At 37.5% G+C, this 15,737-nt stretch overlaps 1 protein-coding gene across 20 annotated transcripts in view; it reads right to left on the bottom strand.

The window, feature by feature from the left end:
- Positions 1–15,737, bottom strand: part of obsl1b (obscurin like cytoskeletal adaptor 1b) — a 31,636-nt gene that overhangs the window by 1,616 nt on the left and 14,283 nt on the right. For 15 of the 20 annotated variants that reach the window (XM_079880932.1, XM_079880945.1, XM_079880950.1 and 12 more), the window contains 18 exons: positions 15,379–15,654; positions 14,581–14,856; positions 13,775–14,050; positions 13,418–13,690; positions 12,938–13,213; positions 12,574–12,849; positions 12,224–12,499; positions 11,684–11,959; positions 11,317–11,586; positions 10,941–11,207; positions 10,572–10,841; positions 9,844–10,110; positions 8,560–8,826; positions 6,513–6,625; positions 6,233–6,386; positions 5,822–5,983; positions 5,603–5,707; positions 4,585–4,851 (listed from right to left, as the gene is read on the bottom strand). In XM_079880932.1, coding sequence (XP_079737058.1) covers positions 4,585–4,851; positions 5,603–5,707; positions 5,822–5,983; positions 6,233–6,386; positions 6,513–6,625; positions 8,560–8,826; positions 9,844–10,110; positions 10,572–10,841; positions 10,941–11,207; positions 11,317–11,586; positions 11,684–11,959; positions 12,224–12,499; positions 12,574–12,849; positions 12,938–13,213; positions 13,418–13,690; positions 13,775–14,050; positions 14,581–14,856; positions 15,379–15,654 — 4,347 coding nt within the window. The remainder of the gene's footprint in view (positions 1–4,584; positions 4,852–5,602; positions 5,708–5,821; positions 5,984–6,232; positions 6,387–6,512; positions 6,626–8,559; positions 8,827–9,843; positions 10,111–10,571; positions 10,842–10,940; positions 11,208–11,316; positions 11,587–11,683; positions 11,960–12,223; positions 12,500–12,573; positions 12,850–12,937; positions 13,214–13,417; positions 13,691–13,774; positions 14,051–14,580; positions 14,857–15,378; positions 15,655–15,737) is intronic. The other 5 variants (XM_079880946.1, XM_079880948.1, XM_079880944.1 and 2 more) reach the window with 2 other exon arrangements.

Raw genomic sequence — 15,737 nt, 5'->3', positions numbered from 1 at the left:
AATTTGTACAGGTGGCTGACGACGGTAAGTTGGACGCCCAGAGCAAAATTTGCTCGTTAAAAGTAGTTCCAAAGGCAAATTGCTTAAGTAATTTTGCTAGGAACACGTTGAGAAGAATTTGTCATTTGAATAATAGCGAATATTAAGACAGCGCGGTAATTTCTCACGAGACTAAGCGTTGTGTCAGATGGTTTCGTGACTGATTCATTTTGGTGGCAAGAAAACTACTTTGATTTTCATTTAGAACATTCCCCCCTAACAGGGAAGTGATTGACTAACTGACCGACTAACTAACTGATTGATTGATGTTGTCACAACGTTTAGAAATATTTTTTCTTCTAATATAGATATTCATTAGCAAGTAGCCTAGATAGAATATCAATTTGTTGATATAGCCTAAGTAGGGAATGGATGCACTGAATTTGAAATTCTGTCAAATAATAAGACAAATATGATAACACGACAGTTATTAGGGCAATAACGGATTACTTACAAGGCTAATAATACAAATACGTTTAAGAAAAAATTAACTTAAACCGCAAATAAAGTTTATCCCCCGGTTTCACAGAATAGGCTTAAAGGAGAACTCCGGTAAATTTTAACATTGAGCTCATTTTTTTGTAAATTTGGAATGCTGTCAGTACAGAGAACAACGACAAAAATCGGTGTTGCCTACACCTTGTTATGCTCTTTTTAAAATTTGCACCCTGTTGACTTCAATGGGGCAAGTTTTAAACCTGCTTTTAGCCTCTTAAAGGAGAACTCCGGTCAATTTTAACATTGAGCTCATTTTTTTGTACATTTGGAGTGCTGTCAGTACAGAGAACAACGACAAAAATCGGTGTTGCCTACACCGAGTTATTCTATTTTTAAAATTTGCACCCTGTTGACTTCAATAGGGCAAGTACTAAACCTGCTTTTAGCCTCTTAACATCCTTGATGTGTCATTACCAGTGCACAGAAAATGTGAGTGATTCCTTCAGAGTGAACACGAGTGAATCTGACTGCCGTAGATGTGAAAGATATGTATAAAAATGATGTTATTTAAGCCAGCGCAAATACCTGTTTACATCCTGTTTTCGGTTGAAGTCCAAAGTAGTCGATTGCCGAGTTCACGCGCGTGATCATAGGTAACTAAACCTATGCGTGTGAACTCGGCAATCGACTACTTTGGACTTCAACCGAAAAACAGGATGTAAACACAGGTATTTGCGCTGGCTGAAATAACATAATTTTTATACATATCTTTCACATCTACTGCAGTCAGATTCACTCGTGTTCACTCTGAAGGAATCACTCACATTTTCTGTGCACTTGTAATGACACATTAAGGATGTTAAGAGGCTAAAAGCAGGTTTAGTACTTGCCCCATTGAAGTCAACAGGGTGCAAATTTTAAAAAAAGGAATAACTCGGTGTAGGCAACACCGATTTTTGTCGTTGTTCTCTGTATTGACAGCATTCCAAATGTACAAAAAAATGAGCTCAATGTTAAAATTGACCGGAGTTCTCCTTTAACATCCTTGATGTGTCATTACAAGTCCCCAGCCATGTGAGTGATTCCTTCAGAGTGAACGCGGGTGAATCTGACTGCAGTAGATGTAAAAGATATTAAAGGAGAAGTTCACTTTTAAAATGAAAATTCTGTCATCATATACTCACCCTCATGTTGTTTCAAAGCTGTATGAATTTCTTTCTTATGCTGAACAGAAAGGAAGATATTTAGAAGAATATCAGTAACCACAGTTTTTGGGTCCCAATGACTTCCATAGTAGGAAAAAAATATACTATGGAAGTCATTGGGACCCAAAAACTGTCTGGTTACTGATATTCTTCTAAATATCTTCCTTTCTGTTCAGCATAAGAAAGAAATTCATACAGCTTTGAAACAACATGAGGGTGAGTATATGATGACAGAATTTTCATTTTAAAAGTGAACTTCTCCTTTAATGAAAGTGATGTTAATTCAGCCAGCGCACATACCTGTATTTTCTTCCTATGCCTCCTATCTTTGAAGCTTTCAAAAACGAGTTAACTTTGTTTAATAGTGCATTGGAAAAATGCAAATTTTCTAAAGCCCAGCTGCTAAGAGATTTTATTTTAGTAGTACTTTAATAACTATGTTTAATCTATTGATATGTGCTCGTATTTTCATATTTTATTTCTTTTATTTTATATGTATTTTTATATTTACTTTCTCCTTTTTCATATATAGGCTATATATAAATGTTGAAAGGATTTGTGCTACTCTGTACTGTTCTACATAGCATTTTTCTGTGCTTTGTTATTTTACATTCTGTAACGCCTTGTTGTTAAATAAAGGTTTATAAAAAAATTAAAAAAATTAAATAAAAAAAACCCTGTATTTTCTTCCTGTTTTCGGTCGAAGTCCACAGTAATCGATTGTCGAGTTCACGCGCGTGATCATAGGTAACTAAACCTATACGCGTGAACTCGCAATCGACTACTGGATGTTAAGAGGCTAAAAGCAGGTTTAAAACTTGCCCCATTGAAGTCAACAGGGTGCAAATTTTAAAAAGAGGATAACGAGGTGTAGGGAACACCGATTTTTGTCGTTGTTCTCTGTACTGACAGCTCTCCAAATTTACAAAAAAATGAGCTCAATGTTAAAACTGACCGGAGTTCTCCTTTAAAGGAATAGGTCACCCAAAAATTCCGTCATTGACTCAACCTCAAGTTGTTACAAACATGTATTATTATTTTTTTTCTTCTGTTGAAAAAAAAAAAAAGATATTTTGAAGAATATGGGTAACCAAACAGTTGATGGGCCCCATTGATTTTCGTAGTGTGGAAAAAATACTATGGAAGTCAATGGGGCCCTTCAACTGTTTTGTTACTGACATTCATCAAAATATCTTCTTTTGTGTTCAGCAGAAGAAAAAAATTTGTAAAATTAGTCAGTGCCATTATTTTGTCTCAAGATGCACACCAGTAATGTTTTATTATTATTATTATTATTTTTAAATAAGTAATGTTTATAAAAGCTACTTAAATGTCCTAACTGAACACAGGCCTAATCCTGCTTTCATCTAAGCCCTGTCTGTGAAACCAGGCCTATATAAATCAGTGATGTCCAATCCTGCTCCTGGAGGGTCACTGTCCTGCAAAGTTTAGCTCCAACCCCAATTAAACACATCTGAACCAGCTAATCAAGGTTTTACTTGGAACTTCCAGGCAGGTGTGTTGAAGCAAGTTGGAGTTAAACTCTGCAGGACAGTGGCCAGTTTGGACACCCCTGCTATAAGTGAATTTTGGCTTCAAGTCAACATTATAATGTTGACCACACTATGTAAGATGGATACATATTTGTTTGGAAATATTTGCCATTACCTTTCCATATCCATCCATATCCCTTATTTAAATATATTCTAACTTTTAAATAACGTTCCACTCGCATTAAGAAATGTGTACGTTCCCACAATCAAGATGTAATGTTAAAAACATTTGTAAGATGGATAAATCTTTTTTTTGAAATATTTGCCATTACCATTCCATATCCATATATGCCCCATTAACTTATCCATAAATTACATATATTCTAACTTTTAAATAACATTTCTAATCACATTAAATTCCCCCTGTGGTGAAATGAAGTTTTTAATGTTGTTTATATGCGGTTTGAAATCACCGGTGTTCTTACATCTCAAACTATCTTGTAAACAATCACATCAACGTGCTGACGGGCTTTAGCATATCATTATGACCACTGAACCATGGGGAGTCTTAAGAGAAGCCAGGTTATCCCAGTATATTTTTCTGTTGATAAGAAAAATCGGGCACCTTTAGCAATATAGCATGTGAATTATGTACATGATGTGTATTACAATGTTATGATGATTCTGAACTATATGCGTTTGTTCAAAGCATTTCTATGGATACTGATTTTTAGAAGGCAGCTGTCTGACTCTGAGATGGCGAACGGGAACATGGTTTGAGTAACATTACCAACACAATATTAGCTGTTTGATTACATAGTCAAGCAAAAGGCACGTGTCCGATGTTGTAAAGAGAGATACCATTATGCAGCGTTTACTTCAGTAAAGTTGGCTGAGTGGATCTCTGAGCCGGTATGAGTGAGTGACGGTGAGGCTAATTTGCATATTCATGGTTCCGTGTATAATAAATGAAGCCAGGATGTAGTTACATTCAAGCTATTTTAAGGCATGAAGATTTTTTTTCACTGGAAAAAACTTTTGAATATGTCATGTTTTTAATATGCTTTAAGACAAACCATGTGCAAATTCATAAGTCAACACCATTACTGAGTATTTAAAAAAAAATTGACAACAGGGGGACTTTTAAGATAATTGGACTTTCCCACAATCAAGATGTAATGTTTAAAAAAATGTAAAAAAAAATGAAAAAACATACAGTTGTTTCATCCTATATTCTGCATTAGAAAGCCTTGTTATTATTAAATCTAAATGAACAACTGTATGACTGACAAGAACTATTGGGTTGTTTTAAAAATTATATGACAGTGCTGTCAATCATTCCAGTTCACACCCACCCATTGTCATGCTATGCTTGTATAATTGGTTTGAAAGGACTGAATTTGCCTCACCTTCAACAGTTAGTTTTGCTGAGGATGTGTAGTTTCCAACTTGAACACTATAGGTGCCCTCATCCTCTAGCAACACCTGCTGAATCACAAGTTTTCGATAGCACCCTTCACTGCAGATCTCAAAGCGCTCTGAAGGCAGGATGACATTAGGTCCTTTATACCAGCGAATGCTGCAACGAGGATTGGTCACAGTGCAGTCCAGTATGACACGGGTTTTTTCTAGAGCTGTTTTATCCTGTAGTGGTTTCACAATGTTTGCTGGTAGTGCTGTGGAGATGAAAAGTCATAGTTTTAAGCACTTTGAGTGTGATATATTGCTGTTATAATGAATAACGTTTGTGATGTAATGCGTCCAGTTATTTTATTTTTGCTCTTAAAACAGTTGTATTAAAAGTTTGGCTACAGTTAGAACCACAGACTTGGAATTGTGTAGTGAAATGCCTCTGCTTTGCAGCCATCATCACTCTTGGAACGCTACATATCCAATCAAATTAGTGAGCTATAATTAAATAATTTGTTATACAAAGAATACACATTTTCAAAACATTAGCTGTTTAACAGTAGTGTAATGCTATGTGCATTCAAGACTGAAGCTTGTCACCCTGCACACATTTAAAGACTAATTTCTTGCTTTAGGTTTTGTTGTGTTATTGTGCATTTTATACAGTTAATCACACAATGTGCGTCAGTTGTAAGATAATTCTCATCCCTGACTATAGGTATGATCCTGAACTCTCAAAAACAGATGCAAATAGTAACGTGAAAGTTAATTCTCTACAATAATTTGCACAGAATGAGAAAAAGAACACAAAATATAGATTATAAAAAGAGGTTTCAGTTGTGTTTTTGGCTGTTGGTCATCATGGCTGCTCTCTTACTTGTCGGGACAGTGTAAATAACTGATGTCTGGTTGGCCACATTTCAAAATTGTTTGAAATGTCATAGCATCTGTGACTAGTCATCAGAGAGGGTGACAAGCTTTGGTTTTGTAGTGTGTGCTCGACTTAAACATACAGACCTTCCACCTCAAGGTTAGCCGTAGACTCAACATTCTTGGCAACAAACTTGATCTCTCCAGAGTCGTCTTCTTTAACATTGCATATGAGGAGGAAGTGCTTAGTCCCTAAGAAAACATGGTTCAGAAAAGTCATGATCAGATAGTGATATAAATATTCACTGAGGTTGAACGGTACATTTTTGTAAAAGAGCAATGTTTAGCAATGGGTGCTAGAATAACCTTCCTGACGGATCTTAATGGTGCTGGTTGGTTTGATCGTCTCTCCGTTCTTAAACCACTCTCCGGGCACATCATCCAGTGACACTTCACACATGAACACTGCATTTTGATCTTCTTGAATATCCAGATCCTCTAAGCTTTGTAGAATCTCAAGTTCCCTCTCTGTTGAAATGTTATTAAACATAAAAAGGTGTTGCGTAATTCCATAATATATGACTAATTCAGTTAAGCAGTAAGTGAAAATGCTTTCCATTTAGTTGAATTTGTCTCAGTACCAGTAGATGGTAGTGTTGTACTTTAACTGAATTATTTCAGCAGGAGGATTTTGATTTAAATAATAAGTATATCACCAGGAAAGTATACAATCTGCAGATAAATGTGATGATAATTTAACAGACTCTCTGTTATTACCATAGATTTCCACTGAACATGATGTTGTAGCTTCCCCAGCATCACACACATATAAACCAGAGTCTCCCAGCTCACACTTCAGTATCTGTAGAAATGACTTTCTTCCCATAGAGTAAATGCGATGATTTTTTCCTGGTTTAAGCTGAACTTCATTCTGAAAGTGAAAGAATTCCACTTTATTTTGTAGAAAAAAAATGCTACTTCAAATAATAAACTTAATAAAAATAGTGATTTTCAATCAACTTTTACAAGAGGGTGCGGGGATGTCATGTAATTTTACCTTTGTCCACTTTATGTCTACGTTGTGGCGTGACAGCTCACATTCAAGGGTTACACCAGATCCCTCTGGTTGCCTGATATCCTCAAGCTTTTTCAATACTGATACTGGGATTTCTGGAGAAGCAAAGTCTTGTCAGCCTATGTAAAAACATTAGCCTACTTTTGACATAAAAACATGTGTTATGTATACACATTTAATTAGGTAAAAAAGAAACGCTATTGTTACTGTGCGTGTCCAAGCTTTTTCAATTCATTCCTATAGAAGTTGAGCTACACATTTGCACATTGAATTGTGGGATTGACAGCGGACCAGGGAAAGCGCTGAGAGCGTCAAAAGTTTGGGTAGTTCTCGGCAAATATCAAGTGAAAAGCGTGGGCGGCAGCCAATCGCTGTGAAGTATAGTGACCTCTGTCTAGACTAGAGCATTTAAAAATAAGCGGATTGTGCAGGAATTTATGCTGGATTTAGTGCGTAAATCATTGTTTACTCATTTGACCCTGCATTTGTTATGTTAAATATTGCAGTTTGCAGGCTTTCATTATTATTACACTGGCAGCATCTTTACTTCATTTGGAAACAGATTAAAGATACTTGCTAAGTCACACCCCTAAGCGGAGGTATTTTAGCATTGTCAGCGACACTGAGTAGAGTTTTGTCTATGTATTGAAAATTCACTGTTAGACTTCATTTGACAACGATCAGCAGCTTATTGACGGAAAACCATTTTGATCACATTTGAAAGGCTGTAATCTTAAAACCAAGTCACTATTTATTATATTTTTTTATTATTATTATTATTTACCTCTGGGTTGCCCTTGTTTGACTTTTGAGATCACATAGTCAACTGTGTACATGTCGATCTGTCTAGTACAACAGGAGCTTATCATTTAACCATACCTCAGCTTTGTGCTTAGAGGACTTTGAGAAGAGTCCTTTGTTGTAGTGGCATTTACATGTTATTGTCATCCTCAATGACAGCTCTGTGACTCCAAAGGATAAGCCCTATTGAGTGACTTGGCATAGAAGTGAGTACCTTACACCAGCACCTTATGCTTGTGAATGTTTGAAATGTTTCGGTAGCTGGAGTCTGATCATGTGATCCATATCTTTTTATATGTGTAACCTGACACATGGTAAGAGCAGTAGCAAAAATGTCTGTCCATGCCATTGCACTGTCATCAGCATCAGAAATTTAACCAGTTTGATGAATTACATCATTGCCCTGGACTCTCTTACCTCTCACGACTAAGTTCATAATGGCCAGATTCCACCCCTTATAAGTTAATTGTTGCCAAGGCAATTAAGGAAAAAAGACAGATTATTGCATGCCTGTATGCCTTGCCATTATAAGTAAATCTGAGTATTTGCATGACCGTTATGGTTAATTTAGGGATTTGCTTTGGCTATGTCTTTTAGCTCATTTTGGATGTCTGTTACGTTGAGGGAGCAGTCTGTGCTTTTTAGTCAGTTGGAAAACACTGACTTTGTTGTGCTTAGGTTAGCTGATGTGTTTTTTGGGGGTAGTTTTCCAAACTAACTCTTCTCTGGTTTTCTGTAACTTTTCAAACTAGGAGTTGTCATGCCCCAAACTTATGTCATTGGTTGAGCCAGTAGTTGACGTTTCAGGCAGCTCAAATAAACAAAGTCATGTTTTAAAGGTGCCACACAGCCACAGTGTTTAAACTCTTTAAGAAGTCAGTCAACAAATGACTTGCTTTCAGTCATCTTTTCACTTGAAACTGGATTAGGATTATATTTGAACAGTGAATCCCACATGAGTATTTTCATTAATTTTTCTAGTTAAAGTAGTCTTAAATCCTTGAAGAATATAAATATACTAAGTTGAGATATTAAGACTTGTTTTCAGAGAATGTGTCTTTAACACAAGTGTATTTTGCCTTACTGGACTGACAGATTTTTATGTAACAAAAAAGGACTTTTGAATGTTTTTAAACAAAATTAAAAACCCATTAAACCGGCATTTTTTGTTGGCAAAATTGTCACAATTAAGTCTCTACTATAAAAACAGTTTAAATTTGCACAGTACCTTTAACATCCAATCTTGCTAATGATCTGATATTCTCAACAGAGAATATGTAGGTGCCAGTGTCATCCAAGGTCAGGTTGGAGATGGTAAGGCTGTGTACCCGTCCTTTTGCAGTCATACGCCAGTGGTTGTTGTTTTTGAGTGCGTGCCCATCCTTCTGCCATACACCGTCCACATTGCTATGTGACAGCTCCACCTCAAAAGAAGCTGTCTCTCGTTCGTAAGTCTGGATCTCAGTTAGACCTTTCCGAATCTTGATTTTTCGTGCTGCGTGGACAAGCACAGGTTGTCAAAGACAAGAAAAGTATAGTTCAATGGTGATGCAGTTAGAAATCAGTGAAGTGTGTGAAAAAGAAAGAGAGAGAGATTAAGAAGAAAGGTGAAGTTTATAAAGAGAAAGAAATAGAACAACAGTTGCTGAATTAGTTGGCTCGGTTTTGGCCGCTTGGTTTTAGCAATACACTAAATCCTGCCTTCGATCAGGGCTATGCCAATTCTTTTTTTTAAGTATTTCAAAGCAGACAGGCAGACAGGCATTCCCTGTGGAAAATGGTGGTTTATTTTAGAGAGTTGGTGACACCACCCTAGATTTTGAAGGCCAGTGCATAAATTTAGCTGCAATGAAAACAGATCCAGATTCATAGTTGGTGCCAGGAACAGCCAAAGCACAGACTTTCTCTCATCACTTGCTCATTTGTACAACACAGCTTTATCGTCTTAAGCTATCCTGAAAGGAATGTTTATCACTGGTATTTAATTGCTTGTTTGCTAAAGAGCAAATTAATTTTATCGTCAGAAGTTATGTTAAGAGATATTGAAAGCTTGTTTGTTAAGTTTGATGTAGATGGCTAATAATCAAAGGCAATGGAAATTAGTTGTGAGTAGAGACGCATGGAACTTTTATCTTCCTCTCATAGTATCTGTGTTTCACAAGCAACTAAGAGGAATTAAAAGGTTACTCCGCCAGGACCTTCTACCAGCTCTTGATCTATTTCTCATTTGACATGCTTAATTGAATTATCATAGCTCGTCTGATCTAATGTCAATAAAGAAAGCTGCTCCCCGGGCCTCAGTACGTGGTCTGCCAATCACCTGTTTGCTGCTGTCAAACCATGGAACAAGTGTCACTAAAGTAGCTGCCTCTTGCTCGCATTACTCGTGGTTACTTGATTCAGTTTGTTTAAGACGACAACATCGCAATGGGCAGTAATGAGGGACCATCAACCGTAAAGAAATGCTAACAACAGCACATAGTAAGGAAGAGACAAGCACATGCAGACTCACGTTCCACACTGAGCTTGGCTTGTGTGCGGTCATGGAGCGTTTCACAGCTGTAGGTGCCTCGGTCTGAAAGGGTGAGTTTGTGGATTGTGAGAGAATGTTTTTTTCCACTCTGCTTCAGAGTGAATTTGGACCCTGGATGTATAACCACTCCTTGTCTCATCCACTGCACCTCCGCAGTCTCAAGGCTGACCTCCACCTCAAGTGTTGCCTCAGCAAACTCCTCTGCAACCACCGGGTCCATGCTCTTTGTGAAAAGCACCTGTGCCTCTGAATACAGATCAGGGTAATTGATACATTTTTTTCCCCTTTATAAAGCTCTTTATATTCAAAAACCAATGAGCATAGCCAATAAGGACAACATTATTTCATGTGCTTGGAGTACTGCTCCTCGTTCTGCATTGCTGTGTGCTGTAGTAACACTTGTCTCTGTCAGTTAAGAGTGGAATTCTAACTGGAGAAGCTGTTAAGCACAAGCCATCATAAGCACCTTTTCAACAATTCAGGCATGCCTGAAAGGGTCATTATTAAACTCAAACATGTTGACATGACATTAAAGACCTGTGCAGGATCTTAAAGAAAATACCCCTCTCTACACTCCAAATACCATTTTGTAGAAAATTACCTATTAGTTAATTTCTCACTTAATATGTTGATACTAAAAAAAAAAAAAAAAAAATTAATTAGTCAAATATTCTGTCAAAATGAAGTACTGATAGATGATATTCTACCTTGGACCTGAAGGATAGCTCTGGAAATCACACCTTCAGCCTTAGCTGTCAACTTGCAGCTATCTGAGACTTGGCAGTTGTTGATATGCAGCATATGGCATAATCCATTACTTGAGATGTTGAACTTATGATTTGATGAAATTGGCTGGTCATTCCTAAACCAGGCTAACTTCACATCCTCTGGAGACACCACACACTTAAATGTTGCGTCTTCTCCTTCCATCACAGTTATGTTGTGTAGCTCCGCAATAAACTCCACAATGCGAGGAACTTGGGAAAAGAATAGAAAGAAGTTGGTACTAAAGTAATGTGATTTCAGGTTAAACTTTATGCAGATGCACACAAATCCTTTGGTAGAATTTTACTTACTATTGACCACTACAGCAGCTGATGTCCTTTCATCTTTGGATTCACAAGCATATTCTCCTGCATCATCTTCTGTGACGTTATGTATAGTCAGGCTTCTCACTCGACCATCAGCTCTGATTGTAAAATGTCTGTTTGGCGCAATCTCTTGGCTGTCCTTAAGCCACTGAACATCTCCTTTTGACTTGTACAGTTCACATTTTAAAACCACATCACTACCTTTGAGTCCCACTATGTTTTCCAGTGGTTTGGAGAATTTCACTTTCATTGCTGATTGCGAAACAGTAAAGACAACATTTTACTGCACACCTTTACAAGCAATTAATTATTAGTACATATAACAATTTGTAGAAATGTATGGTTCATTCCCCAGTCTTACCTTTGACATGGACACTAAAGTGCATCTCATCGGATCCCACGTGACATGTGTACTCACCAGTATCACATCTCTTAAGTGGGTTAATGGTGAGGTAGTGGGTGTTACCATCACTTGTTGTGTGGAAACGATCCCCTTTGATTGGATCATGACCTCTCTGCCATTTCACTGGGGCATTGACCCTGTTAACAGCGGCACGTAGTGTCACACTGTCTTCTTCATAGGCTGAAATATTTGTTCTTTCTTCTTTTTTGATGAATTTGAATGGTGTTTCTATGAAAAAGAATTGTGTTATTATTAAGTGTTTTACACACAATGTTTCAACTGATATGAAATAAAATGTTCTTGGCTATGCTATTGGTAAATTTACCTTGAACCGTTAGCCTAGTTATCATTTTGTCATCAGTGGCATCACAGAGATACTCTCCAGAATCAGATGTCTGAAGTCCTGATATCACAAGCTTCCTCATTGTTTCTCTGCTTTCAATATGTGTGCGTGAATCCTCTTGTAGTAAACATCCATTGCAGTACCACTGGACTATAGCATTTACTCGTGATACCTCACATTCCAGGATAAGCTCATCTCCTGTCATTAAAATGTGGTGTTCTGGCTTGTCTGAACTTCCAACAATGGACACTGGAGCCTCTGAACAAAAATAATGAGTTATTTTTTGTACACTGTCAGGAAAAAAAGCAAAACATTTTGGAGTACAACAGCTTGTCACTGGGGCAGTACCCTCAAAGATACAGCTTTGTGCAATATATACACCTGTTGGTAGGTAGATAAAGTACAGAAGTGTACTTTTGAGGATATTGGCCCAATGACAAGATAAAGGTACAAGTTTTGTACATTTTGTCTGACCATGTACATGCATGTTTTTCATTGTGTACATTGCTTTTTAACTAGTACCTTCTACAGTAACATTGAAGACAACTTTATCATCTTGTGCATCACAAATGTACTCCCCTGAGTCCCTCAACTCAGCATTAAGGACAATCAGAGATCTGAATGTCCCTTCCTCTTCACAGATGAAATGCTCCTTTCCCTCAACCTTCTCATTGTCTTTAAGCCAACTGACCACCCCATTTGCTCTTGAGATCTCACATTTTAACACAATCGCATCAGATACTACAAACTTGCGTTTCGTTTCTATGTCAGCTTTCCGCAGTATTTTCAGTGGTGGATCTGGAAGGACGAGGGTAGAATTTTAGTTGGTTGCAGTGATTATTTTTTTAAATCTCTTTTTCCCTGAAATGTACCTTTGATTTTCACTTGGAAATCCATTACATCATCTCTGGCATCACAGACATATTGCCCTGCATCATTAAAAGCGGCAGAGTGAATGGTTAACTGTCGACTTGTGCCATCCTCTGTGATAGTAATGTTGCTGTTCTCCTCAATCTCTTCTCCATCCTTCTTCCAGCTAACTTCAGCATTTGGTCGAGACACTTCACACTCAAGGACCACAATGTCTCCAACAAGTTTCTCTACTGCATAGGTCATTTTCCTTGGCCGAATAAATCTAACTGGTGGCTCTGCACAAAGTAAGTAAGTCATTATTGACACTGAGAACTGACATTTGCTTTAAATTACGAACGATTAAATATAGGGTCATTGACACACCTGCAATATTTACAAAGAAGGTTACTGAGTCATCAGCGGTGTCACAGACATATTCTGCAGAGTCTTTGACAGTAGGTTTTGGGATAATAAGCCTCCTATAGACACCATCAACCTCCAGAATTAGGCTGTCACTCTCCTCCACTTCAAGACCATCTCGATACCAGCGTACTGTGGCATTGGGTCTAGAGATTTCACAGCTCAGGACCATCCTCTCAGAAGTCTGTTGGCAAAGTTCCATTTGGGACTGGCTTGGAGAAACTATGCGCACCGGTGGTTCTTTAGGGGGACATGCCACAAAAGTTAACATGACATCAAAATTGACCATATCAATGTTCTTAATGCACGTTCCTGATCTTATTGCACACAATTCATGCAATTCAGGTTTAAAAAGTATAATCTCATCCAATTTAATAACATCACAAACTGACATCACAAAATCCTTTTTCTTGTACATGCTATATTTAAACCTGAATTTGATACCTTTTATGTTTAGATTGAAGAATATTGAATCATCAGCTGTGTCACAGACATATTCTCCAGAGTCCTCAACACCACTGCGCAGAATTTTTAGCCGTCTATATGGACCTTCTGTCTTTAGCTTTATGTTTTCACTCTCTTGTAGTTTCTGTCCGTCCTTGAACCATGTCACCTTTCCATTTGGTCGTGAAAGCTCACAGCTGAGGACAATTTCTTCAGGAACATAGCGGTCAAGGTGGACGTCTTCCTTGGGATATACAATCATCACTGGAGGTTCTGTAAAGCAAAACAAAGAAAATGGCCTTGTAAATGTGATTTTATCAGATTTTGACTGATAGTATTATAGACGCATTTACTCACCTCTTACGTTAACTTTAAATATTAAGGCACTATCTCCAGCACGACAGGTATATGTTCCAGAATCGGACAGCTGAGCGGACAGGATGATCATCTTTCGTAAAGTGTTTTCTGCCTCTATGAGGACACTGTCACTAGACTTTAACTCTACTCCATCCTTGTACCATTGTGCAGTAGCATCTGATCTGGACACTTGACAGCAAAGGAGTAGATTGTCTTGTTCTACAATATTTCTGTGCAGATCATCTTCTGGTATGTAGGCAAATGTCACAGGAGGTGCTGCAATGAGAAGGAAGTGGTCATTAGTTTTTTGTTATGCTACTTAGTCACACAAGTATGACATGTTAAGCATGCAATTCAAGCACTGATGATGATTGCTTGGCCAGCCCTGTTGAACTCTTTCTCCACTCTATAAGCCAAATGAAATCCAAAGAAAAAGAGAAAGAAGAGTTAATGAAAGCTTTGTGAGAATGAAGTGCTATTAAGCACAGATAATAATGGTTACAAGGCATGCTTGCCCAGCGTAAGTGTTTTTTTTTTGTTGTTGTTTTTTTAAGTAAAGAGAACCAATATGCTGGTTAAATAGCATCTAAGGATGGCAGTAGTTGGTGGAAAAATTGCAAACAAACTTGTGAAGCTTCAAAAATATTCCTGCATTATGGAAATGGTTAAGGAGCCCATAAAAGCAGCAGAATGGATCTGTTGAAAGGTAGAAAAGAATGCTTTCACCCAATGGAAACTGAATTCTACTAAGTTTATGTATTTGTTAGTTATATAACAGAATACTTTGGGTAAGGTTTATATGTCACCTTTAACATCCACAAAAAATTCACTGATATCATCAGCAGTATTACAACTGTAAAACCCAGAGTGGGATACATTTGCTGATTGGATAACCAGTGTCCTCATGGTGTGCTGTGATTTGATGTAAACCCCAGATTGAGGTAGGAGCTGTAATCCATCCTTGTACCATTGGACCGGGGCTGTAGGATCAGATATCTCACATTGGAGAATGATTGGCCAGCCTGCTTCAACTGACTTGTTCTTCTCAATCTCAGGAACAGCTGAGAACATCACTGGTGGAGCTAAGAGGATTTTTGTTCAGTCAAAATTAATAGAATTACCAAAAGAAAAAGCCTTTCTAAGTTATATATCCAGATAATCGATGAGAAAAAATGAAATTAATTGATGAAAAAGATTAAAACTTACGTACGGCTAATGAATGAGACACTTTGCTGAGTCTTTGCCGTGTGTATATTATGAGTTGATCTCTCGTGTTATAGTTCTGAAGCCTATTATTCTGAACATAACTTAATGAGCAGGTCTAAATTAGGTGACATCATCTATACAATAGTAAAATTGTATAGCAATAAGCGGTTTAAAAGATGTTCAAAAACCTTTAAAACCCTTTTTTATAGCGTAGTTATTTGTGTCAGCAAAAGGGGTGAGGAGATCATTGTAGGGTTTAACAAAATGGGGCTTTGATTATTTGGTTATGAATGTATTCTTTGTTAAAATCTGATAAGGGCAAACAGCATTTAGTGGATGAAGCGTTATTTGACACATCGTTAGTGGTTTTGAGAAAAAGTATATAGACTCAAAATCACCTGCAACATCCACCTTGAATGCTATGCGATCATCCACAGCCTCACAGCTGTACACGCCTGAGTGTTTGAGCTCAGCGGAATGGATGATCATTGTCTTCATAGTGCCCTCTGATTGGATGTCAAGTCCACTGTCTTGTTGGAGTTTGACTCCATCTTTGAGCCAGGAAACTTGGGCAGTAGGGTCTGAGATTTCACACTGAAGTATAATGGGACAGCCTGCTTCAATAAACTTGTTCCTTGCAATTTCTGGGAGTGCTGAGAACCTTACAGGGTGAGCTATGAAAATTTGGAAAATGTAAATACATTTTGTTTTAGACTATCGACAAATTAATTCTGACAAATCTGTTGAAAGACATTTA

Source organism: Squalius cephalus, assembly GCF_949319135.1.
Source record: "Squalius cephalus genome assembly, chromosome: 9".
Classification (NCBI taxonomy): Eukaryota; Metazoa; Chordata; class Actinopteri; order Cypriniformes; family Leuciscidae; genus Squalius; species Squalius cephalus.
The sequence above is the reverse complement of the archived record's forward strand: the minus strand, read 5'-3'. Positions and strand labels throughout refer to the sequence as shown.